Raw genomic sequence first — 24,170 nt, forward strand, 5'->3', positions numbered from 1 at the left:
TTGGTGCGCAATATATTGGCTTTGCAAATTTGTTGCGGACAGAGATGATACAATCATTCTGAACCGATGTTTATGGCGATCTGGTTTTGAGAGATCTGTATACAGAAACATTACTGGCGCGACGACCACATTGGAAATTCAGCAACTGGTTTGTCCTATGCTATCATATTTGGGAAACGTGTGGTTAAAGTATTGTGCTTGGGATACTGAGCATGCCTACCAAGTTGCAGTAAAGAATGGTAACATACTATTGGAAATATGTGATAGCACTATGAGAAAAATATTGGATAGACAGTGCGGCAATAGATCGATGTCTCAACGGTATTTTTTCAGATGACAACGTGTATCGCGAGCTGAACTTGCGGCTGAGCTTGCGGCTGAGCTGAACTTGCAGCCAAGTCCAGAAACTGGCTCGCGTCCTGCAGTTTCCGTGGCGCTCGACACGCGCTAGCTACTGAGGAATGCTTGCTTGAGTGAGAGTTGTTCCTTCTCAACAATTTGCGTAGATACGAATTCTCCAGCTCTGTCAGATCACCATGAGTTCTGCCCAACCTGTGAGCTTCACCAACGATGATAGCAACATCGCAATACAAGCTGGACAATTCATTGCCCATGGACCTACAAATGTGGTTCAGTATGGTCACTCGCACAGCTCAGATACAAATGGCTGACAGACACAGACAAACACAAGACGCACTCAGCCAACTGCCCCGCGCTGCGGACGCATCCTTCAACTCGTTGGCAAAGCAACACGAGCCTACCTGTCTCGAAAATACACGCACCGACCTCCTGGAAAGAATACACAGTTGGGTAGAAGGTCTGAATGAGCGTCATATCTTTTGGCTGTGCGGTCTAGCGGGCACAGGAAAGTCCACGTTAGCACGAACTGTCGCGCGTCACTACCACGACCAGCAGCGTCTTGCGGCGAGCTTCTTCTTCTCACGCGGCGGCGGAGATACTGGCCACGCACGCCAGTTTGTTACGACTATCGCGGTGCAGCTTGCAGAAAACGTACCAGCATTAAAGCAATATGTCTCTCGTGCAGTTCTCCAGCAAAGAGATATTGCTAACCAAGCTCTCCGGGATCAGTGGCGTGGCCTTGTCCACGATCCGCTCTCAAAGCTTCACGACAAGCCAACCACATTCGTTCTAGTAGTCGTTGAAGCGCTCGACGAGTGCAACGATCGCCAAGATATCCTGGTCATTATTCAGCTGCTGGCGAGTGCTCAATCGTACCCAGGGGTCCGGCTGCGATTTTTGCTCACAAGTAGGCCAGAGGGTGCGATTCAGCAGGAGTTCTCCAAGCTATCAGTAGAACGCCACAGGATATTGCCAGCAGATGACGGCGACGACGTAGGCCTTTTTCTAAAGGAAACACTCGGCGAAATTGCTCAGAACAGTCGTCAACCGACAGGCTGGCCAGGTGAGAATACTATCGAGCAACTATGCCAGCGCGCAAGTGGCCTGTTCATCTGGGCGGCAACTGTGTGCCGCTACATCAGTAGAGATGAAAAGAGAGGCTTTGTTCAGAGTCGACTGGAAACCATTCTTCAGAACAGCAGTCCTGATTCTGGTCCAGAGAGACAGCTTGATCAGATTTACAACACTGTCCTCGATTCATCGGTCTCGAAAGTCGATGAGATATACAAAGATGATTTTCGGTCTCAGCTAAGACACGTTCTTGGAACTATAGTGGTCTTGGTTTCTCCGCTTTCTGTGTCATCCCTCGGCCAATTGTTTGGATCGGGAAACGTGGTTCCGGAAGACGAGCTTGATGGTGTCCTCGAGGATCTCCATGCCATCCTCGATATTCCCAGCGACAGAAGGCTACCACTCCGCTTACACCACCCGTCGTTCCGGGATTTCCTGCTCCACGAATCCCGATGTCGTGAGGGGTTCAGGGTAGAGGAGAAGTCAGCCAATTCTCTACTGTGGAAAAGCTGTATACAACTGATGTCGAACTCTCTCAAGCTCAATATCTGCGAGGTCAAAAGACATGGCACATTAGTGGCGGAGGTGGACATTAAGAAAATAGAGCAGCACCTTCCCCTCGAGTTGCAATATGCATGCAGCTATTGGATACAGCATCTTGCGAAGAGCGGTGACCAGCTTAGCGACCACGACCAGGTGCATAAATTCATCCAAGAGCATTGCCTGCACTGGCTAGAGGTGTTGGGATGGATAGGGAAGGTACCTGAGGGCGTTCACAGCATTATTTCCTTAGAATCGATGATCGTGGTAGGTTGCTTTCACGATATGTATCGCGCGTCGCTAACATGAACAAAGACAAGCAACTGTCCCCAGCTATACGCAGTCGTACACGACATGAAGCGGTTTGCGCTGTACAATCGGTCAGCAATTGAACAAGCTCCACTGCAGGTGTATTGCAGTGGGCTGGTGTTTGCACCAAATAGCAGCATAATAAAATGCCAATTCGAAGACAAGATGCCAAGATGGATCACGAGGCGGCCTCACGTGGACAGCAACTGGAGTGCGCTACTACAAACGCTCGAGGGTCATTCTAGAGGAATCAACGTGGTGGCCTTCTCACCAAACGGTGAGGTTCTAGCTTCAGGATCAGATGATGCAACAATCAAGCTATGGGATGTAGGAACAGGTGCGGCGCTGCAGACACTTAAGGGACACTCATCCAAAACCAGTAGGTTAGCCTTCACGCCATGCGACAGCGAAGTGCTAGCGTCAGCGTCAGACGATAAAACGGTCAAGCTATGGAATGTAGGAACAGGTGAATTGATATGGAACGTAGGCACAGATGAATTGCAGCCGCCGTTCTCCAGCTTGTCAGGCTGGGCTAGTGCATTAACCTTCTCATCGGATCATAAGGTGCTGGCTTTGGTGCTACAACATACAACAGTGGAGCTATGGGACATGCAGTCAAAAGAGAGGCAACAAGTGCGAGACTACGGTCAAAAGAGGGTCCACGACGTGGTCTTCTCGCGCGATGGCACGGCGTTAGCATTGGTATCTGATTTTGGAACGTTCAGGCTAATGGACGTAGACAAGAATGTGGAGGTATACGCAGTCGAGAGCGAAGGCGAAGGAAGAGTGGCCGTCTCGTCTCATGGCGAAATCATGGCGTCGGTATTAAAGAGGGAGAATCTCAAATTACGGCATATGAATACAGACACGCCAATCAGGATATGGAAAGACCGTTCAATCATCAGTGTATCCAAAGGTCATTCACATGAAATCAGACTGGTAGCTTTATCGCCGAACGGCACGCTGTTAGCGTCGGTATCAAGGGATGAGACGGTCAAGTTGTGGGATACAGGAACGGGTAAATTGGTGCAGACATTCAAGGGCTATTCATTCTTCAACAACGCAATGGCCTTCGCACCCGACAACAAGGCGCTAGGATTCATATCCACCAATGCAGTCAAGCTGTGGAAGTTAGACACGGGTGCAGTGGTGCATACGCTTAAAGGTCATTCAGGCCATGTCCGTACTGTAGCCTTCTCGCCGAACAGCAACGTGTTAGCATCAGGGTCAGATGATAACACAATCAAAATATGGGAAGCTAGCACGGAAGGATTGCCTAAAGCATTACAAGGACGTTCACGCGGGGTCAAAGAAATGGTCTTCTCGCCAGACGGTAAAATGCTGGCATCAGTAACAGGCGATAGGATAGGAAGGGACTGGATGGTCAAATTGTGGAACACAGAAACTGGCCAAGTATCTCACACTCTCAACGGACATTCAGATGGTGTTCACGCGGTGGCCTTCTCGTACGACTCAAAGCGACTGGCTTCGGCGTCCCACGATCTTACTATCAAGATCTGGAATACCAGTAGCGGTACATGCCTGCAGACGCTTGTTGGCCATGAGCGCTATATCTCCTCGGTAGCTTTCTCCTACCTCTCGACACGATTGGTCTCAGCCTCCGGTGACTATACCGTTAAGATCTGGGATGTGAGAAGCGGTTCGTGCCAGAAGACACTTATCGGCCATTGGGATTGGGTTAGGACAGCGGTATTTTCGCCAAACAACGATATGCTAGCGTCGGCATCAGATGACGGGACTGTGATACTATGGAATGTGTACACAGGTGAAATTATATACAGGTTCAGGGGCCATTCACAACATATTTGGGCAATAGCCTTTTCGCCAAACGGGAAGATGCTGGCATCAACATCGCGAGACAAGACAGTCAGGTTGTGGGATTTGGACACGAGACAATTAGTATGGGAACTCCAGGGCCATTCTGATGATGTTGTTGCGGTTACCTTTTCACCAAACGGTACGGTTCTAGCATCGGCATCGGAAGACAAGATCGTCAAGCTATGGGATGTTCACCAAGGAAAGCTGTGGAAAAATTATCCCGTGGAAGTTGATGTTACTACGCTCTCTTTTTCTCAAGACGCCGACTTCCTATACACCAATCGCGGACTCATCTCCACAGGCCTTTCTATTCCATTCTTTCCACCTCAAACACCACTGCCTGACATCTTTGTTGGAGAGCAATGGATATACTATCAGGGCTCGAGAAGACTATGGCTTCCTCCTGAGTACAGAGCAACTTACGTGGCTGTACACGGCAGGACCGTAGCGCTGGGTCACACCTCTGGTCGAGTATCTCTACTGGAGATTGCTTTCTAACATACCTTTTCCCATTTTTGTACTTCTTTACCTCTCTTGCATATTTTCTTGTAGTACTACAGCAATTACATTGGCTTCAATCTCAACATATTACATCAAACTCTTTAACAACATGTGGTTCAGTCAAATTCGTTGATTAATTATTCGCCAGATATACCCTCTTCCATTTTTCATTGAAGAAACTGCAAAATAGCGTAATACTTGCTTTTATGCACGTTCCAACATTCATGAAACAAAGCAGAATAATAATAACTTAGCATATGTAGAGTGCAGGTTATGCTAACTCTCAGCTGTCTTATACCATGAACGCTACTGCGTGTGAAGTCCACTACGTGATGTAGCGTCGAGACCACTTCTCGAATAAACAAAGAAAATGATACCAACTAATGAATTGTAACATGCAGCGCATAGTACCACAGTACCATCTCCTAACATACACCGTACAGCGTATGAAATCCACAACGCCAGCTTCGAGACCATCCATAGCACATAGAAGGGGGTTATTTCTCTAACAGTGATGTAGAAGTATTATCTAACAATGACAACAAGAAAAGCAGATACACCCCAATTCCCCAGAGTACGTAGCACTGCAACCCGCCTCCCCCCCACAAAAAAAACGTAACGACAACAGCTAAGAATGATCATCGCATCGACTCCAGGGCACACACACATCAAGGGCCAGAACACGACACGACACAACACACAAGTACCATGATTGGGCAACCACACAACCTATCCGGGGACCAACCGAATCCCCCCCAAATAGCGTCAGCTCTGAACGATCGAGAGCAGCCCGCGATCCAGACATGCCCGCATCCCCACACGTCTCGGGCCTCGCTCCGGGGGATTTTTTTCAGCGGACAACGGGGTCCATAGCAAGTGTAATTCCTGGGGTGGGTACCCTTTCTGTGCGCCGTAGAACTCGCGCAGGTACCGAACCGGGAAAGCAACAAGAAAAGAAGGAAAAAAAAGGGCTGGGTCGCAGGGTAATTGCAAGTATGGATATTGGTTGGTAAACGTATTATTTTTTTTTCAATTCTCTTTCTTTCTAAGCTCTGATTCTTTTTTTCTTCGTCTTCTTCTCTTTGCTGTTGAACACCCAAACCTCACCTTCTTTGTGCGAAGCCGGAGAAGCTGAGCGCTCCCCCCCTTCTAGCCCGGAATACATACATACATATGTGTTTCTGGTCTGCAGCGTGCTGAAAAGGGGAGTTTTTCTTCTTCCTGCGTCACCACCACCACTATTTTCAGCTTGGATCTATATTATTTTTTCTCTCTCTCTCTTCTTCTACTTCTTCTTTCACAAATGCTGTACTTCACCCTCTCCGACGTCCTCGCTCTCCCTTACTACTACACGCGCACGAGACTGCACCAGCTACTCCACGAAATGGGCCTCAAATCACGAACCAGTTTCCTGCGAAAAGGCGCGGAGCGCCACACGACCGACGACACACCGTGTTGCATCTGCCACGAGACAATTGCCAAAAAGAGCACGTTCTGGTATCTCTGCGCGCAGCTCCGCAACACGCGGAACGCAACTCGGAATTTCGTGTTGCGCGGGCACGCGGGAGGCAGCAAGACGCTGACGCCGCGCGCCGAGTCGTCGCCGTGGAACTGCATGATGCGGATTAAGCGGTGCGGACACTGCTTCTGCTACGACTGTCTGGAGACGTGGGTGCAGGAGAAAAATACGTGTCCCATGTGCAGGGACGTGCTGTTTGGTGCTCCGAAACGGGATAAGCATGCCGGTGGTGAGCAGCAGGCCAGGGGATTACGACATGCATCAAGGGGACATGCAGTGGTGGTGGGCCAGCCGGTGGAGCGGAGGGCGCCGAGAAACTCTATCCATCGCGCAAACCATGGATACGTGCGGGAGAGTGTGGTTGAGGGTTGGATCTTGGTTGGGAGGGGTGCCGAGCAACTTGAGAACGCGATGGAGCGGGCCAAGATGGGCTAGCATGGAAGAGCGTTATGGCTGCAAGGGGTTTGACGGAGAACTTGAGTGTATTGGATTTGCTGGGTTGGAATGGGCAAGATGGCGCTCATGCACGTTGCGATGGTGTTGGTCCGCGTCGTGGGTGTGGGGAAAAGCGCCACACAGACCTAGTGGGTGTGGCTGTGCGCCAAGAAAAAGCAGAGCGTGTGGCGGTTCCGCCGGCAGCGTCCCCTGTCTGTGGCTTAGCGTCGAGTATCGTCAGGTAACCGTGTCCATTATCTTATTACACCGTGTCTATTACTACGACGTCATAGCGAAACAATGCAGGGACGCTGCGAGTAACAAATCCCAGGCAGCCGTTGTGAATAGCATGGCGGTGGGTCTGACATGGCATGCGCCAGAAGTGCTTGGCTTCTCAAACTGCGTGTTTGACATGGCGAAAATTTCAAATCTACCATGGCATGGTCACGCAGAGTATTGCTGACAATTGCATGTCGGGTTTGCTGCCTCGCCTGCTTCCAACATAAGGAATATCGGCAGCCCGAACCAACGCCAGCGCCAGCACCAGCACTAGTATGCACCAGCATGAGCGATATTGATATCAGATTGGGCGGCGCCTAGGTAAGCAGCATGGTGTAGCAGAGATTTGGGAGACTAGAGTACTAGGATGAAAAAAATACCCCTATTAAAATAGCGCAGAATTAATTGGGTGCAACACCACGGATTGTGCAGTATATATATCTTAGCATCACAACAAATACCTCAATTTCTAAAAATTCTGCACCTTTGATTGAGAATTTGGTGAATAGACGCAAGTGTGTGGCGAATGGCGAAGGGCTGCTGTATTTCCGTCGAGCCGTGTTTTTGGTCCAGTAGGTCAGTCGATCAAGAGACAGAGTGCTCACCTTCAATGCAGACAGCAGCGGAAATCTTCACCGGCGTCATCCAAGCCAAGCGAGCCTTTGTTTCCGGTCAGCGCGGCCGTGAGTCATAGGCGAAGATGCATGCCACCCCAGCAGCGCGCGCACGCAGCAGGCTGCAAGCAGCCCAGCACCAAGGCCTCTGCAACCCACCCCGCATGTTGGCGCTGTCGCATCAGCTCCATCGCCTATAAATCGGGATGTTGCTCTCCTTGTCGCAGCGAGGATGCATGTATCGTCGTCGACTGTGTGCTGCCGGCCGGGGTGGCACGCCCAGACAGGCAGGGGAAGCGCAGGTTGTCGCACCAGTGGCAAGGGTGGTGAGCGGATTGCGCAGGCCAGAGGGGGTTGTGCAGCCAGCAGGAGTGGGAGTGGGAGTGGGAGCGGCGAGGCTGTGAGTTGCGGTGGAACGAGAAAAGGGAAAAAGGAAAAAAAATCTTTCGCGTTGCGCCGTTGGAAGGCGGCCATGGTGCGGCAAGTGAGGCGATGGGGTCGAGTGGACGGACTGGAATGGGGCCTTGGCTCAATCCGGGTCAGTGCGTCGTCATCGCTGGTCGTGAGGTAAGGCAGCAGCAGCTGCGATCATCATCATCAGGGCAGCAGCAGCAGCGGCGGCGGAACGCACAAGACGCAGCCTCGTCGACGGCACGCGGCGACACGGCGGACGCGGCGGGCGCGAACAATGCACGGCACGGCACTGCGACGGACGGGCTCCGGACACGGCGAGGGCGAGGGCGAGGGCGAGGGCATGCGCTGGGGGGCGGCGCGGTGGAAGCTGGGCGGAGGGTGAAGGAGGCAACAACCAGCGCATGATGGTGCGAGGCCCCTTTTACTCACTGCAGAATCTTCTCGCTACCGAAAACGTGAAGCTAAGCCCCACCAATCGCCGCCCCATCCCTGCCGCCTAGCGCCGCGCTAGGGCCTTGGCACGTAGCCGCCTGCAACTATAAGTTCTCGGCCTCCCCCCAACTTTTGCACGAGATTTCCGCCCTGCCGCCAGAGTCGCAACACGTCAACCTTCCCGCCCGCCGTCGCCGCAGCTCGAAACCAAACCCTGTTTCCACTGCGCGCCCTCTAATACTGCGACTCCCAAGCCTCTGTGTGCTCCATTCCGCACTTCCACTCTCTCAGAGGCCCTAGGCGACTGCGATCGGCGCTAGCTCTATTCAGCTTGCCATAGCCCCTGCCCTGCCGTGCGCGCAGCCTCAGCACCCCCCAGTCGCGCCCAACGACTTACCCCGCCAAAGGCTTGCTGGCTACGCTTTTGGTCTCTTAATCTCTCTACTAACCCGGCCGTCTGCTCTGCGACCGCTACCGCCCAACGAGACTCTTGTCGACGTTCGCGAGGGACACATTCGCTTGTAGCTCTCCTGCCTCCGGTACCTAGCCCACACAAACACACACACACCCTCAGGCTGTCCCACTCTCCCTGGGCGTCGACCGACCTCGCGCTGCCCTTGCGATCTCGTAGTCCGCTCGCCTTGACCGTCGCTGCCGTCGCAAAGAACTACTTCTGACCTGCGCAGTCTGTCAAGATACCTATATCTCCACTAGCGTCTATCGCTCCAAATCCAATCAATAATCTCATCATGGATCCAAACTCTCTCACCTCTCATCCGTCCACCGCCGCCCAGGCTCAGACGGTAAGCCTCTCTCGTGATGTCTCCTCCCATTGTCCGCACGCTTCTAACCTCTGCTCGCAGTTCGTGGCTCCCGGCTCTCTCTCGTACCCTCAAGGCGCAAACTTGGACATGACTGCACCCTCGACTGAGCAAAACACTCAACAGGTTGCTGACAACGCGAACGGTGTTGCTACCCCGGCGGCTACTCCCGATACCCAGAACGGCCAAGTGCCCTCTGGTATCGTGCCTACTCTCCAGAACATTGTCGCCACCGTCAACCTCTCCGCTCGCCTCGACCTCAAGACCATTGCTCTGCACGCCCGCAACGCCGAGTACAACCCCAAGCGTTTTGCTGCCGTTATCATGCGTATTCGTGAGCCAAAGACAACGGCCCTGGTCTTTGCGAGTGGGAAGATGGTTGTGACTGGTGCCAAGTCTGAAGACGACAGCCGCCTTGCTTCCCGCAAATATGCGCGGATCATCCAGAAGCTGGGGTTCAGTGCAAAGTTCACCGTATGTCGCATCGCGTCGAGCATCTGCAGCACAATGCTAACACGATGACAGGACTTCAAGATCCAGAACATTGTCGGCTCTTGCGATATCCGCTTCCCCATCCGCCTCGAGGGTCTGGCCTCTCGCCACCACACTTTCTCGTCCTACGAGCCTGAACTGTTCCCTGGTCTCATCTACCGCATGATGAAGCCTAGGATCGTTCTCTTGATTTTCGTCTCTGGCAAGATTGTCCTCACTGGTGCCAAGGTCCGTGAGGAAATCTACCAGGCCTTTGAGCTCATCTACCCCGTCTTGTCGGATTTCCGCAAGTCTTGAGCCACCTTGCATTCTCAAATTCCGTCTCAGTGACCCTTGGCAGCCCACCTCTCTCAACCAGGTGCCAAGGCCGTGACTTGAGTCTTTTCTTCTACATTGTCATTTTTTACTTGCGGCATTGCACGGTGTTAAAGGTGGGCGCTTTTTCCTTACTCAAACTCTTCAAAAACTCACAACATATATCCCCAGACACGATTAGACATCTGTATATGGGCTGCCTTGGACTTTCGTAACGGCTGTCCCCAGGGCTTTTTTTCTCTCTTCTCATTTTCTTGACGGGGTACGACTATGTCGGCGGGGGGAGGCGTGTGGAAGGACGATACCGAGATTGTTTTATTGGATGGACGATGAGACGCGGGGACGCGTTGATGAGTGCGACCGTAAAAGTTCGCACGGGGAGGCCCCCTTTGGCTGACGATATGACGCCAGGGCTTCTTGTTGGTGGATTGGATTATCCATATCCATCGTACATGTGTACATGACCCTATGCCTTGAGACAACTTAGGCAGTAATGTCATGACGATATGATAATGTTTGCTTGTCGTGCCGTGTGTATCGTGACATGTCAAGACATGCCTGCCCACAACGCATGCCCGTCGCTTCCAAAGACCCACTCGTCGAGACTGAACATGGCTGGGTCGCCGAAGAGCAGGTAGAAGAACTTGAGCGTCTGTGTCGTCATCCTCAACTCTTCCTCGTCCCGCAACTGCTCCAGCCTCGCCGCCACAACACGTTCAACGCTCGTCCACATTTCCCACGCCACGTCTCTCCACCTCTCCTCTCCCGTGACGCGGTACAGAGCGAACAAACTCATGACCATTTCTGGCCTGACAGTCGTCCGCTTGGCGTCCCACACCTTCTCGAAGCCCGGATACACTTGGGTGGGCCAAACAGCAGGCTCAAACGTGCAGTTTTGGGCGCTGTTCTTCAGGGCCGCCGACGAGCAGGCGAGCATCGAGAAGCTCTCTGGCATCGCGTTGATGTGGCCCAGAGGAGACGGAGGCGCGTGGAGAGACGTCCATATGCAGCCTTCTGTGACAAGACGCGCATAAGCGAGGTGCGTGTCGTTGTGAGTGAGTGCGGCTGAGAGGGCGAGGGTGCTGCCGAGAGCGCACGATGACGCGTCGATTGTGTGTGTACGTGTAATGTGGCCTTTGGGGGTCGTGTATGCGGTGCTGGCCATGAGTATTGAGGCGTTGGTGGGCGTTATGGGTCGGAAGAGGAGGTGCCGGATGGTGGCGTCGAGGGCGTTTGTTGAGACAGTCGTGTAGGGCGATGCGGCGGACGAGGTGCCAAGAAAACGGGTCATGAGTGCGGAGTGTGCGTACGCAGAGTGTGATGTCGTGTGGAGGTTGAAGGTGTTGCTGGATGTCAGGTCGAGGTTTTGGAGGTTGATGTCGGCAGGCCAGAGACCGGGTATTCTGGTTCGGCTTTGCTGTGATGCGAGGATGGTGATAGTGCGGGCTACGGCGTCGTAGAACCGCATGTCTCTTGTGAGCTGAGACAGCCTGGTAAATGCGAGACTGTATGATGTGAGATCTGCCAGTGTGGCATGCTGCGATACTTGTTGTTCTTCGCCGTTTGCAGCTTTCGTTGCGTTCCACCGCGTGACCGGGAGACGGTTTGGAGTGTCGAAAAAGGTGTAGAGCATGTCGCCCACTTCCATGGCTTTGCTCAGAAGACGGGCATCTTTACACGTGGTGATGTCATATGCGGAGAGTAGAGCGGAGAGTAGTTGCGTGGTTTGCAATAAACTGGTTACTCGTTCGTCAGGGGCAAAATCCGTCCCTGTGATGACTGTGATGGCTTCTTCGAATTCTTTCCGCAGTCCCATGATGCGGAAGGTCTCGAGGGTTTCTGCGAGCACGATGCTCCGGTCTACCGATGGCTGCGGTGTTCTGTCGTTTAGTGAGCCCGTTTTGTGTGCATTCCAATGCCGTTTGAATGTCGCTTTTACGGCTGCTTGACGACCCTTGCGCACTGCCGTCTCCTGGTACGAGGGCGTGTGTAGACTGAAGTCATACTGTATTCTTGGAAGACCCTCGCGCGTCCAAATTGGTAGCTGTGCGAGGCGGCCTACTGGATGCTGTTGGATGCTGGTTCTCCAATCAAACCTGGCGTCGGAAGAGGTTACTACGGCAGGATAGGAGAGCTTAACGGAACAAGAATGCGTGGACTGAAGGGAAGGGAGAAACCAAAGAGGGCCTTTGGGCCGGTGGAGAAGCAGGATGAAGATGACGATGAAGATGAACAGTCCTGTCCATCTTGTGCCAGTTCGTGCCCTGGAGGGCCAGGGGCTCAAACTGAGGGAGCCTTTGCGGGTATGCATAGGGATCAAGAGGCTGTAAAAGGTGAAATGAAGTTCGAGGACAGAATGCAGACATAAACCACCAAGGCGGTGGGCGCCTGTAACAATTCATGTTTCGATGGGTCAGGTACTAGCTGCCTCTCGTCCAGGCGCTTTGCATCGTTGCGTGTGTCAGGTGGGTTTTCGGGGCAGACCTACCTGAGAACAAGTAAGGTTTAACGATCGCCGACTTCGAAACATGCACGCCCCCCAGCCCGAATTCTAGTGTGCGATGATTGCATCATTTAACGATGGTTTTCATAGGGCGATGAGGCGCTAGAGCTGTGATGGCTGTATGTCAGGTTGGTGTGGTGTTTGGGAGGGCAGGGAACGAGGGGCGCGGAAAATATAGAGGAAAAAGAAACGAAAATTCACATGACGAGACTGTAAAATATTTTTGCACTGCTAGTGCAGCTCTACGAGGAATTTTCCAGTCTTGCACCGCGAGCAGTGGGATTGTGGGAAACGAGGGAACTCGTGGGTCGTGCGGGTCTGCATGCAGCATGTGCGTCAGTAGCTTGGCGCTTTCCTCCTTTCCATCAACAATGTTGAGATGCGAGAGCTTTACCGTTTGCTCACCGCGCAGCCATGTAGCCACCGCTTCTCCCGTAACTCTAATTTGTAATTATTACCATACCCATGTATACCTTTCTTCGGGCCTACTGATCCGGCCTCCCTTTCCGTCGCAGCCGCAGTCATGCGCATTCCTCTCTTCCGCATCTGGTACTCGACCACATATACCGCGCTTCTCATCATCCTGCTCCTGTTCCTCGCCGTCACGCCCGGCGACACGATATACCAGGCGATCAAGGCCCGCGAGATCCAGAAGCTCTTCGTCATTGGCGGGGTTTACTTGCTCACGGGTCTGATTGTGTTGTTGATCTACTCGACGCGCATCTACACGAATAGGACTGTGCTAGCCGCGATACCCAAGAGCTATGTGCCGGTTGAGGAGGGAGAAGTGGGCAAGGGCGTGAGGAGGATGGTGGTGAAACATTTCAAGAGGAGTGCGGTTATTGCGTGGGACAGCAGGCCACGGGATCTTAGGGGCGAGGTGGACGATGGGGACGAGAATGAGGACGAGGAGAAGGGGCGACTTTCACGTCCGAATACTGGCGATAGCAAGAAGAACAAGGAAAAGGCGCACAAAAAGAAGGGTCACCACTCGCACCATGGGCTTGATGCGACCATCATCCCCGTCTGTGCAAAGTCACCACCTTGGGGCCATATCTCGCATCCCGGCTGGGCCTCCCCGTCGTCGCCCGACCTCCCAAACCTGCAGTATTGGAGTGTTATCTGCGAGCTTCCCAATCTCATCGAAGCCAAGGCTGTCTCGCTTGCGCCGCCCGACCCTGCGCTTGAAGAAAGCGTGCAATACCCGGACAACGCACCGCCTCTACCAGACGCCCGAATCGTGACTTTGCTCCAGCGGCCGCGCGCAATGGGTCTACGCGAATACCTTTCGCGCCTCGCAGAATTCGGGCTGCTGACTCCGCCCTCGCTCGGCCCTAAATTCCTGGCGCAATACGAGTACGCGCGCTTCTCCACGGCCTACCTGACCGAAACACAGTTCCGCGAGCTCATGGCGGTATTCGCCGAAATCCTCAACGGCATGACAGAAATAGATCCGGTTGTTATCGAAGAAGCGCGCGCGCAGGACTTTGAATCCGACACACGCAGTCTCGCGCCCACAGAATCAAGCCTGGAATCCAGCGTCTCGTCGCAGTCGCAAATGCCCTACCGCACGCCGCAGCTCGACCGCAAATCCACCCTGTCCTCTCTCAGCAGCTCCTTCACGTCAAGCAGCGGCGTCTCGACTCCGCATTCCCCGCAAACAGTGCGCACCGCGCCCTCACGCCAGCCCGACGCCGCCTCCAGCATCTTCGGCACGCCCTCGCAGCGCTCCCTCGCGCGCTCCGAATCAGACACTGGCTCTGTCCTTGTCCGCGACCGTACGCGACGCAGTCCAAGTACCATTCTCCCGAACTCCAGTGAGAGCTCCCTCGGCACGGCCGGTAGCGTGATTCGCTTAAACACGAATTCAAGCCATGGCGAACTCCCGTATCAATACAATTTCGATGCGGGGTGAGGAAGATGTGGTACTAATGCATATACATCTTCATACATCATACATCATCCAACACGTAGCGCAAATCGTGTAGCAGAGCAGTCCGCGGTTAGGCAGCTACGGTAGCGCCGTGAGAAGCTAGGCTAGGCTTGGAAGAGACTTGCGCTATAAGCGAAGAACAGAACATGGGTTTAACCGCCTAGGACCAGCGTCGTCATCTGTAAGGAAGAGGGGAAGGGGAAGGGGAAGAAAGAAAAGACGCAGTATTCTACATACGAGTAGACAAATGGCTACACACACACACAGAGAGAGAGAGAGAGACAGAGTACCAGAGAAAAATCAATGTAAATCTAGAAAATCGTACATGATACATGATACACACGAGTCGTATAACTCACTCTATTAATTTCCATTCTTTCCTTCTCTTCTATCAAATCCCATGTTTTTTTTGGTTCATCACACACACACACACACACACACGGGTTTGAAGTTTACACACAGCTATGGCGTCTGAACATGTACACTTACTTACTCACTCACTCACTCACTCACTCACTCACTCACTCACTCACTCACTCACTCACTCACTCACTCACTCACTCACTCTTACAACATGTGCATTTACACTCTTTTTTTTTGCATAGTTAGTTGTTTTTGCCATACTTGTTTTCCTACTTTCTCTCTTTTTTTAGTGTTTGTGTGTGTGTGTGTGTGTGTGTACATACACACTACTACTACCACCAGCCCTAGATTAAGATTAAACTTTGTTGTAGCATGTAGCATGTAGCATAGCATATGAGATGTGCTATGTAGGGTACTTGGTGCGTGTGGTCTAAGTGAGTAGACTCACTTTACTTTACTTAACTTAACTTTACTTTACTTTGGTAAAAATGAATGATAAAATGATAAAATCAACAACTCAATCAACAACGTAACCAACCAATCAATAAATCCATCAAGCTAAGTCAACGTAATCAACACATACGTACACATGACCAGACCAGACCAGACCAGGATATCCATCTCGTTGTTCATCGTGTTGGTTGGTTAGTTGGTTGGTTGGTTGCTTGGGTAGTTTTTTTTTCTTTTTCTTGCTTGTAGTTCACGTGTGGCGACATGTACGTACTCAGCTGTAAAATCAAGTAAGTAATAGTAATAATAATAAAATTAACAAAAAAAAATCAACGACTTGATTAACAAATCAACAACGTAATCAACTAATTCATAAATAAATAAATTAGAATAAGTGAATTTCATTAGAATAAGTTAATCAATAACCTAAAAAAAAGATACTTGAAACCTAATTAGTAAAGAAAATAGATACATGTAAGTACATACAACGGTCCCTTGTTTAACCTTGTTTATCTTGTTTATCCTTATTCATCCTTGTTCCTTGTTGTCTCTTTTTTTCTTTTCTTTTTCTTTTTTTAAATACTTCAAGGGAGAGAGCAAGAGAGGGATAGAGAGAGAGAGAGAGAGACAGAGAGAGAGACAAGGGAGGCAACAAGGACGTTGAATTTTTATTTTTCTTCTTTTTTTTAAACAAAAGAAAAGGGACAAAAAGATTAAAGAAAAACCATTTGCCATTTGCCATGTGGCATGTGGCATGTACATGGCTTAATTCTATCCATTTACATATAACCAACATAAACACACATACATGCACACACACACACACAGCATATAATGTCAAGTTATTGATATACATTGCATTGCTTTACTTTACTTTTATTCCCTATGTGTCATGTACAACATACATACATTTACTCGGCAACCCACACAGCCGCCATACCCATACCGGTTCCAATACACATGCTGGTAACGCCAATGCGCTGCTTGGTGCGCCTGAGTTCGGTGAGGAGAGTGCTAACCTGTCGCGCGCCGGTGACGCCAAGAGGGTGACCAAAGGCGATAGCGCCGCCCTTGGGGTTGATTTTGTTTTTGTCGAGACCGAGCTCGTTGATGCAGAAGAGGCACTGACTGGCAAAGGCCTCGTTGATTTCGTAAATGTCCACGTCGTCCTTGGCTAGACCGGTTTTCTCGAGGACCACGGGGATGGCGGCCGCGGGGCCGACGCCCATGAGGAGCGGAGGCACGCCGACAATGGAGGCTTGGACGAATTTGCCGAGGATCTTTTGGCCAAGACGCTCTGCGGTGCTGCGTTTCATGAGCAGCACGGCAGCGGCGCCGTCCGAGATTTGCGACGCGTTGCCGGCGTGGATGGAGCCGTCCTTGGCAAAGGCAGGTCGGATCTTGCTCAGCGACTCGGGCGTGATGCCTTGCCTGACGCCGTCGTCTTTGCTGACGGTAATGGTTTCTTCCTTTTGCGTCTTGGGGTTTGTCCACTTGACAGTCAGGGGCGCGATTTCCTCGTCAAAGAGGCCTTGCTTTTGCGCCTCGACGGCCTTTTGGAACGACGACGCGGCAAAGGCGTCTTGGTCTGCGCGCGCAATGCCCTTTTCTTTGGCCATCTGCTCCGAGAGCACGCCCATGGGCACCTTGCAGTTTGCCGCCTCTTCGTGGTTCTCGAGGAGCTCTGAAAACTCCGTCACGGCGCCAGGGCCGTATTGTGTGCTCATGCTCTCTGCGCCGGCGCCGATGCCAATCTCAATCATGCCCGACTTGATGGCGTTGGCAATGTCGACGCAGGCCTGAAGACCAGACGAGCATTGCCTGTTCAAGCTCTTGACGGCGGTTGTGGTAGGGAAGCCGGCAGCAAGAGCAGCAGCACGGAACTCGGTCGCGCCACCGCCTGGAGCGAGCACAGCACCGACAGCAATATCTTCAACGAGTTTGGGGTCGATGCCCGAGCGCTCGATGACGGCCTTGTAAGCACCGTGGAGGAGATCAGCTGCCTGTGTGTCTTTGAAGCCACCCTTTCCGCCCTTTGTAAAGGCTGTGCGGAGAGCGCACGTCACGACGACCTGTGAACTCGTCAATACACATAGTGGTAGAGCAGCACGCAAAACTCACATCATCAGGCCTCTTCTCCAGCAGGCTCTGCTTTCCCTTGGCCGCCGACTTTGCAGCACCACCCGAGAGATGGCCTTCGACCTGCGAGAGGCGCTCTTGCACTGTGTCCAGCACCGTCAGCATACCCAGCAAACTGTGCACGGCCAGCGTGTCTTTTCTTGCATAAACAGCGCATACCTTTGTTGGGAGCTTGGTTTGCCATGTTGGACTCTGGTCAGGGATGTATATGCAAGGCTTGGAGATTGGGGGGATGAAAAGCAAAAAAAAAAGTGTTCGAGGAGAAGAAAGACACGAGGGCAAGTAGTGATTAGAAGAGAGCCCCGGTCGATGGCTTTCTTCGCAGCTTGGACATTAGGTCATTTGCCTCACAACGCCGAGGTAACTTCTGCTTTGGGATTAGTGTATTTGCGGGGCGCGTCAGGCTCCGGGGACTAGCTTTCACATGCTTGGAGCGAGGCTGAATGCGAATGGCGGCGGTCAGGGAATCCTTCACATGCCATCAGCTGGGGTTCGCCATCATGTGGTCCGACTGTTAGCGTCGTGGTGCTGACGCAGCCATGTTTTTTCCCGATACCAACATCTCACGCAGGCTGAGCAATGGGGTGGAAGAACCTGTCAAAACCAAGCCAACCACAAAGGGCAGCTGTTACTATATACCTTCACGAGAACCAAGCCGAGTAGAGTAAAAAGGCAGATTTGTGACATGTCATGGCAGCCATGTGAAAGCTGATACCCCCGGAACGCCCTGCTCAAACACACACCAATTCCTTGGCACAAGAAAAACTCGACTTCATCGCTTGCTGTCGCCGTCCTGCCATGGATTATCCCGCACCTGTCTCTCGAGCTCATCCACGACGCTGTTCCGCTGCACCTCTTCGTAGCCTGGCGGCGGGTCTGATGGCGGCTCAAAGTGCTCTTGCTGTGTGCGCGGGCTCGACAGCGAGCTGGATGCTTGTGGACTACAAGGCTCGGGTGCTGCTACCACGGGACCGCCAGCACCCACGCCGCCTGTAGGGTGGTCCATGGGCGGGCTGGGTAGCGGATCAGGTACCCTAGCGTGCTGCCGGCTCTCTTCGTAGGCTGGTAGATCTTCCAGATGCACGTTGTTCATGTCTACGCCTCCAACACCTCTCCTTCCATCCTGCACATCACCCCCACTCTCCCGCGCCGTCTCGACAGCTTGCCGTAGCCGCTCCTTTAGTCTCTCGAATATGCTTGCAAAGTCGAATGCGCCGCCTTCTTTGAACTCGAGGACGAGCTCCAGCTCGGAATGCTGTGGTGGGATGCCGCCGCCCTGGACGGGCTGGATGACGGCCTCCCATTTGTTTGCGCCGAACCAGGGTGCTGTTACGCGCGAGTCGGTTACGTTGAGGATGGGGACGGCAAAGGACTGCAGTTGTGGTGTGGGGTTGACGGGTAGGTAGAGCACCTGGAAAGCAAGTTAGCTCAAGTCCAGATACATAGACGTGGGGTTGCGCCATCTTGCTAGACAGGAAAGGATATGGCGTACTCGTCGGTTGGTAAGAAAGACAATGCCCGACTTGCATTGCTGTGAATACGACTGGCTGGGCGAGTGTCGGTTGCTGGTCTGCAGCGACAGCGAGGTTCGCGGAGGAGACTGATACAGCGTCTGCTCGCCGGGGAGAGGCGTGTAGGCGCCATTCTCGGCGAGCATAACCCAGCTGGACTTGCGGTTAGACGGTGTCTTGGTCATGGACTTTTCGGAGATGAAACCCATGGTGCAGGTAGGGTGCAGAGGCGTGGAAAGAGGGGCAACAAAACACAAGGGGCGGGGTGAGAGAGAGACAAAGTAGGAGAAAGAGGAGAGACAGAGCTAGGTACTAACTTGACAGACATGCTTTGTGAGACGGGGGGAGGGGGGGAAGCTGCAAACTTGTTCACGGATCAAGCGTGAACAGTTCAGTTCGTCCACCACACCCTCTCTCTCAATGCACAAGCACAAGGCCCGGCCTGCGTCTGCGCCTGAAGCGCCCGCCGGAAACTCTATCGGGCCGATGTACGAGCATGTCCACGGCCCCAAGAGACGGTGGACCATGACGGAGAGGGAGGAGGGGTGCTAGGCGGGTTGGCTGGTGATGAGCGACATGATTGATGTGTGGTGGGGAGTCTTTTGGGCTTGGACAGGTTGGGGGGGGGGTGTATGGGAGGCCGGGGGAGTTTGGTACACATATGGGCATGCTTGGCTAGATAGTCGTCCGAGTATGAAAGGAGCATTTCCCGCAATGGGGGCAGCGCAGCAGGCAGCTTGGCGGGCGTGTAGTGCTTCTAGGCCTTGGACGGGCGAGGTGACGCAAGCGCGGCTCACGGGAACATCAGCAGACGCAAGAGCCGGCATGCCATGGCCGGCCGACTCGTGCTTGGCGCCTTGACGGGGCCATGGCCCTTCTGCTTCTCTCGCAAGACATGCAGCACACCTTTTCTTCCCTTCCACTACCCACGGTTCCCTTCCCAGCTCCCAAGGCATTGGACTCGCGACAAGCGCCCTCAGCGCCGCGATCAGGCTGTCCCGGCCACGCATCGAGGCCTCTTCTCCCAGCCAAAGCAATCCCTCCCCCCCCCCACCCCGCCCGCAGTTCGTTTCGTTCCCCACCACAGCCGCTAACGGCATCACTCGCATCCACGCTGGACGGCGCCTGATAGGCAGCGGCCGCGTCGTCTAGCTTCGGCGGTCCCCAGAGCCCGTTGCTGCTCTTTGGCGCTGCCTTTGCTCCCCAGAGACCTTGGGTGCTTGTCGCGCTCTGCTTCCGAGCAGCAGGGGCGCTGACCAACGGCGTAGACTTATCGCCCACTTCTCGTTCTTCCTTCGAGTCCAGTCTCGTCAGACGGTTGGTTGAATCGGAGCCGCTGTCTGCGTGCGGAACAGGCTTAGCATCGTTCTCGCTGTAAGACAGAGCAGGCGTCGTCGTCGTAGTAGTCGACTTTGACCGTGGCTGTTGGTGCACAGAATGGAGGCCCACTTCGGCTTCTCCCGCCGGCGTGCTGCTCCCCGACCACAACCCCCCTGCAGGAGATGCAGCCCCACTCATGGCACTCTGCATGTATCGCGAGTTTGATCCCGAGCTCATGGTCCGCCGCATGCTGCTCATAGAGCTATTCCGCGTCCGGTATGGCTCGCCAATCGAGAAGGGTGTCTCTGATGGCGTGCTGGCTGTCGATGACCCCGTAAACCGGCGACGGTAATCCAACAGTGGACTTGGCAACATGGCTGGCGACTGTACCTGTGCCTGTGCAGAGGGTGGTTTGGAAGGATCCACGCCGGGCCGCAGGTGGTCGACTGAAGCCGAGAGCTTCACTTCGTACGTGTCCGACATGCCGGGATCTGCAATAGAGAGCCGCCGCTCGTGGAGAGTCGCCGACACGGGCGTCTTCCTGGGCTCGTCTCTCCGTACGGCCATGGAAAGCGAGGCGAGTCCAATGTCCATGAGCACAGGTTGGTTGGTCATGGCACCCAGCAGCGCATTGCAGCCAGCCCCGTGCGTCACCAGGACAAGCACCAGTTCTTCCTCGTCCTCGTCCTCGTCATCGCCCAGTTTGGGAAAGGGCTCTGATTTGGTCTGTGCCTTGGGCGGCGGCGTCAGACGCAGCGGCTCCTTGAACATGAAGCCCGGAAACTGGTTCTTGGGAGGCGCGGTACCGTGAGTCCTGTACCACTGCAGCATCCCCGTGAGACCCCTCCTAAAGCGCTTGTGCATTGTGCTCCATTCGTCGCCATACTCACCGCCATCGCCCCAGTTCTGTGGTTCGCGCATACTGTCCCATTGGAAGTCAACCTGCACGCAGGCTTCCTGTGCATGGGCGACGTATCCGCGTGGTATAGGATCGGCCGGAGAGACCGAGTACGATGGGTGCGGGGGCTGGTAGACGCGACCTGGTTTGCCGGTAGCGGGCGTGTGTGTAGACGTATGCGCAGGCATCACGAGCGACGACACTGCCTCTCGTGAGAGCGTTTTTGGTACATCCAGCGAACCAGCATAGCTGCTCGACCGTTCGCGCAACGGGGCAGCCTGGGCCATGCTGCTCATAGCGGGCACAGCTCCCCTACCAGCACCCTGTGCAGCATTTGCAGCAGCCTTGTTTCCCGTCCAGCCGCCGGGAAAGTGGCCCTTGCTGCTGTTTGGGTTGGGCTGTTCTTGGATGTAGTCGCCTCTCCGCAGCAGATCTGCCTTGGCGCCTGCCACCATCATGGTCGAATTCGGCGGCGCGGTAATGTCGGCATAGTATTCGGGCGACAGCCACTCGCCCAAGAAGGCATCGATGCGCAGCAGTATCTTGTCGGGGCCTGCCTGGCGCCTTGCGCGAATCTCGAGGCTGGGGTCGGCGAGCGGCTCAAAGGTCCGGGGTTGCGAAGACGTCGACTTTGTGCGTGGCGCTTCCGGCGACGCGCTCCCCAGCACATGATCCTTTCCTCTTGCCGGCGTGGGCGCGCTGAGCTCGGGAACGGTCGGCGCGTAGTACTGTGAAATGCCCGCTGCCACGGCGGTGCTCGTCTGCACACATCTCAAGAAGGGGCTTGAGTGGATGACAATCTTGCGTTTCTTCTTCTGCCTCGGTCGCGGGGGCCCGTTTCCGTGCGCGTGCCTCTCTTGCGAGAGGCTGAGCCTGGCGAGATCGAGCTGTGTAGGGTCGTGGGTAGGAGACGTCTTGGTGGCGTCGGCGTGCTGGTTGTCCCTCTCGTAGAGAAGCGCGGCTATCCGCTGGCCGAGGGCTTTGGCCTGCGACCATCCGCCGTAGGTAAGGGGGGGATCGTAGGGCGCGGGAGACGAGAGATGCCACGACTTGTCAGCAGCATCGAGGCGTGCGCCGTGTCTGGCGACGCCGTTAGCTATGTACAGGCTCGGAATGTGGAGCCGTGGATGCGGTTGAGGCGGTACCTGGCGACAATTACTACTGCGGGACCTTTTGCCATGACGCGCTAAGCAAAAGCCTCGCGCCTTGGGTGCAGCTCTCGGGAAGCTTGGGCGGCGGCGGCGGGAGGGAAAAGAAGAATGCAAATGTGCAGCGCTCGCAAAGAAACAGGACGCGATTGTCGGCAGCAACAATGTGCGGCAACAGCAATGGGGCAGATTCTTGAAGTGATGATGCAGCGTAAGTAGCCACCCAGGGTCCAGCCGTCGGTCGGCCGAATGCAGAGGCGGGGCCTAGAATGCGCTTGGACAATCAATCCGCCGGCGCTGGGGGTGCACGCCATGTTGAATTCTTGGGGCCACATGACCGAGTGCATTCATTTCTACCAAATAGACTTTGTCGCCAATATGCATGACTGCTGCAAAAAGAAGAAGAAGAAGAAGAAGAAGACCACCATCACCACGACTGCCTGTCTACCCCAAGTAATCTCCATTCGACTCCTTGTGGATGACGTCAAACAGGGGTTTCGCACTGAACCATCCCGCAATGGGGCTTCCAATGGCCTTGTATGTGTACATGGCGTCCTCGTCGCTAATCTTGACCGTCTCGCCCCCGCGCCCTGCCGCCGCCGCATCCGCCAGCAGCTGCGCCTGGCAGCACTTTTCCATGCTCACGAACCAGAAGACGGCCTCCTCGACGGACCGGCCGACGGTCAGCAAGCCGTGGTTCTGGAGCAGCGCCGCCTTCTTGTTGCCCAGTGTCTGCGCAATGTTCTTGCCCTCCTCCTCGGCCAGCACCACGCCGTTGAACGACTCGTACAGCACGTGGTCGTTGTGGAAGGCGCACGAGTCCTGCGAGATTGTGTCGAGCGTGCGGCCAAGCGAGCAAAAGGCGCGCCCGTGGATCGAGTGCGAGTGTGCTGCCGCCACGACATCTGGCCGGGCTGTATGCACAGCATGGTGAATCATGTATGCCGCTGTGTTCAGCATGCGGTATTCGCCCCCGTCAATGACTTCGCCTTTGCCGTTGACGAGGATGAGATCTGACGCCTTGAGCAGGCTGAATGCCACTCCAAACGGGTTGACCCAGAAGGTTGTTGGGTCTACCGGGTCCTTTGCGCTATCAGCATTGTATTTTGCTTTTTCCCGTCATGTGCTACTTACCCTCAGTGTGATGTGACCAGCCACGCCCTCGTCGAAGCCATACTTGCCAAAGATGCGGAAAGCAGCAGCAAGACGGCCCTTGAGATACTCGCGCTCCTTGTATGGGTCGTCAAACGTGGGCGGTCTGGGGGCCTTGGCCAATTCCTTTTTGTTTAGGACCGTCGAGTCGGACGCGACCGTCGCCAGATGGGTGTCATGGGCTTGCTGGGGTTCAGTTGCCGACGGAGGAGACATGTTGGGTATTGGTGTAGAAGAGTCGACTTGGCAGGATAGAACCACACAAGAAGTTGTGTGTATGTGTATGTGTGTGAGAGATAGAATCAGAGGGAGGAAAAGAAAAACAACAATGGTGATATAGCGCCGCTAAATCAGCTGGAGGAGCTTCAAGTAGTGTGTGTAGGTCGAGTGTACCTCGGAAGTCACACGGTTCCCTTCCGAGCAATGCAAGCCACGTTGTCGGAACCATTTCCGAATCCAACCCATTCTTGCGAGTCTAGGGCGTCTATGTCAAACAAGGGCGGCCATGTATCGGCACATGATCCGGCTCTTATCGCCTCCGATGTCCGATGCGGATACCCAGATGGCATTCGATTATTCCCATGATACCTGTACATGTAGTATACGACATGTTCCCCGAGCCTCGCACTGCAACGTCTCCACATGTGTTATCGCAATCTTTATCTCAATTCCACAGAGTTGGAATCCCATCAAGTACACTGAGCGATAACCACATTTCCCCATCTCTCCTCGAAATTCCCATTCCCTCTAATACGTATTCGCGTTCAAAAACAAATCTATAGTAAGATTTTCTTAAAAACCCATTCTACTAT

General features: G+C 53.9%; 9 protein-coding genes across 9 annotated transcripts; 4 read left to right on the forward strand and 5 right to left on the reverse strand.

The window, feature by feature from the left end:
• Window positions 1-536: 536 nt before the first annotated feature.
• On the forward strand, window positions 537-4,664 carry SETTUDRAFT_40847 (uncharacterized protein; the record flags this gene model as incomplete). Its single annotated transcript, XM_008022098.1, has 3 exons — window positions 537-634; window positions 681-2,238; window positions 2,287-4,664. 3 exons carry the CDS (start codon window positions 537-539, stop codon window positions 4,615-4,617), a joined length of 3,987 nt encoding a protein of 1,328 aa, XP_008020289.1. The 3' UTR covers window positions 4,618-4,664.
• Window positions 4,665-5,923: 1,259 nt separating this feature from the next.
• Window positions 5,924-7,547, forward strand: SETTUDRAFT_18608 (uncharacterized protein; the record flags this gene model as incomplete). The annotated part of the gene is made up of 2 exons (XM_008021915.1): window positions 5,924-6,292; window positions 7,470-7,547. The coding sequence occupies 2 exons, from the start codon at window positions 5,924-5,926 to the stop codon at window positions 7,545-7,547; spliced, it is 447 nt and encodes a 148-aa protein (XP_008020106.1).
• A 1,515-nt stretch (window positions 7,548-9,062) lies between these two features.
• SETTUDRAFT_87224 (uncharacterized protein) lies at window positions 9,063-9,923 on the forward strand (the record flags this gene model as incomplete). Its single annotated transcript, XM_008022323.1, has 3 exons — window positions 9,063-9,116; window positions 9,177-9,608; window positions 9,660-9,923. The coding sequence occupies 3 exons, from the start codon at window positions 9,063-9,065 to the stop codon at window positions 9,921-9,923; spliced, it is 750 nt and encodes a 249-aa protein (XP_008020514.1).
• A 583-nt stretch (window positions 9,924-10,506) lies between these two features.
• On the reverse strand, window positions 10,507-11,778 carry SETTUDRAFT_74773 (glycoside hydrolase family 47 protein; the record flags this gene model as incomplete). Its single annotated transcript, XM_008022142.1, has 1 exon — window positions 10,507-11,778. A coding segment is annotated over one exon (1,272 nt), but the record flags the coding sequence as incomplete, so codon positions are not given.
• Window positions 11,779-12,967: 1,189 nt separating this feature from the next.
• On the forward strand, window positions 12,968-14,552 carry SETTUDRAFT_170692 (uncharacterized protein; the record flags this gene model as incomplete). Its single annotated transcript, XM_008022759.1, has 1 exon — window positions 12,968-14,552. One exon carries the CDS (start codon window positions 12,968-12,970, stop codon window positions 14,357-14,359), a length of 1,392 nt encoding a protein of 463 aa, XP_008020950.1. The 3' UTR covers window positions 14,360-14,552.
• Window positions 14,553-16,037: 1,485 nt separating this feature from the next.
• On the reverse strand, window positions 16,038-17,562 carry SETTUDRAFT_162504 (uncharacterized protein). Its single transcript, XM_008022760.1, has 3 exons — window positions 17,489-17,562; window positions 17,312-17,412; window positions 16,038-17,262 (listed from the first exon to the last, which is right to left on the reverse strand). Exons 1-3 carry the CDS (start codon window positions 17,511-17,513, stop codon window positions 16,102-16,104), a joined length of 1,287 nt encoding a protein of 428 aa, XP_008020951.1. The 5' UTR covers window positions 17,514-17,562; the 3' UTR covers window positions 16,038-16,101.
• Window positions 17,563-17,925: 363 nt separating this feature from the next.
• On the reverse strand, window positions 17,926-19,105 carry SETTUDRAFT_162505 (uncharacterized protein). The gene is made up of 2 exons (XM_008022761.1): window positions 18,822-19,105; window positions 17,926-18,740 (listed from the first exon to the last, which is right to left on the reverse strand). The coding sequence occupies exons 1-2, from the start codon at window positions 19,047-19,049 to the stop codon at window positions 18,102-18,104; spliced, it is 867 nt and encodes a 288-aa protein (XP_008020952.1). The 5' UTR covers window positions 19,050-19,105; the 3' UTR covers window positions 17,926-18,101.
• A 528-nt stretch (window positions 19,106-19,633) lies between these two features.
• On the reverse strand, window positions 19,634-22,238 carry SETTUDRAFT_18614 (uncharacterized protein; the record flags this gene model as incomplete). Its single annotated transcript, XM_008021916.1, has 3 exons — window positions 19,634-19,717; window positions 19,936-22,138; window positions 22,204-22,238. The coding sequence occupies 3 exons, from the start codon at window positions 22,236-22,238 to the stop codon at window positions 19,634-19,636; spliced, it is 2,322 nt and encodes a 773-aa protein (XP_008020107.1).
• Window positions 22,239-22,534: 296 nt separating this feature from the next.
• SETTUDRAFT_114074 (uncharacterized protein) lies at window positions 22,535-23,606 on the reverse strand. The gene is made up of 2 exons (XM_008022762.1): window positions 23,341-23,606; window positions 22,535-23,289 (listed from the first exon to the last, which is right to left on the reverse strand). Exons 1-2 carry the CDS (start codon window positions 23,572-23,574, stop codon window positions 22,651-22,653), a joined length of 873 nt encoding a protein of 290 aa, XP_008020953.1. The 5' UTR covers window positions 23,575-23,606; the 3' UTR covers window positions 22,535-22,650.
• Between the last annotated feature and the right edge of the window lie 564 nt (window positions 23,607-24,170).

This window comes from Exserohilum turcica (assembly GCF_000359705.1).
Source record: "Exserohilum turcica Et28A unplaced genomic scaffold SETTUscaffold_1, whole genome shotgun sequence".
Classification (NCBI taxonomy): domain Eukaryota; kingdom Fungi; phylum Ascomycota; class Dothideomycetes; order Pleosporales; family Pleosporaceae; genus Exserohilum; species Exserohilum turcicum.

Bases quoted from the DNA above. Each gene is read 5' to 3' on its own strand.
- SETTUDRAFT_162504 (XM_008022760.1), bottom strand. From the start codon at position 17,513: ATGGCAAACCAAGCTCCCAACAAAG. The intron at 17,413-17,488 runs GTATGCGCTGTT...TGCTGGACACAG, and splicing joins AAACCAAGCTCCCAACAAAG to TGCAAGAGCGCCTCTCGCAG. The intron at 17,263-17,311 runs GTGAGTTTTGCG...ACGAGTTCACAG, and splicing joins TGGAGAAGAGGCCTGATGAT to GTCGTCGTGACGTGCGCTCT.
- SETTUDRAFT_162505 (XM_008022761.1), bottom strand. From the start codon at position 19,049: ATGGGTTTCATCTCCGAAAAGTCCATGACCAAGACACCGTCTAACCGC. The intron at 18,741-18,821 runs GTACGCCATATC...CTTGCTTTCCAG, and splicing joins TCTTTCTTACCAACCGACGA to GTGCTCTACCTACCCGTCAA.
- SETTUDRAFT_114074 (XM_008022762.1), bottom strand. From the start codon at position 23,574: ATGTCTCCTCCGTCGGCAACTGAACCCCAGCAAGCCCATGACACCCAT. The intron at 23,290-23,340 runs GTAAGTAGCACA...GATAGCGCAAAG, and splicing joins CTGGTCACATCACACTGAGG to GACCCGGTAGACCCAACAAC.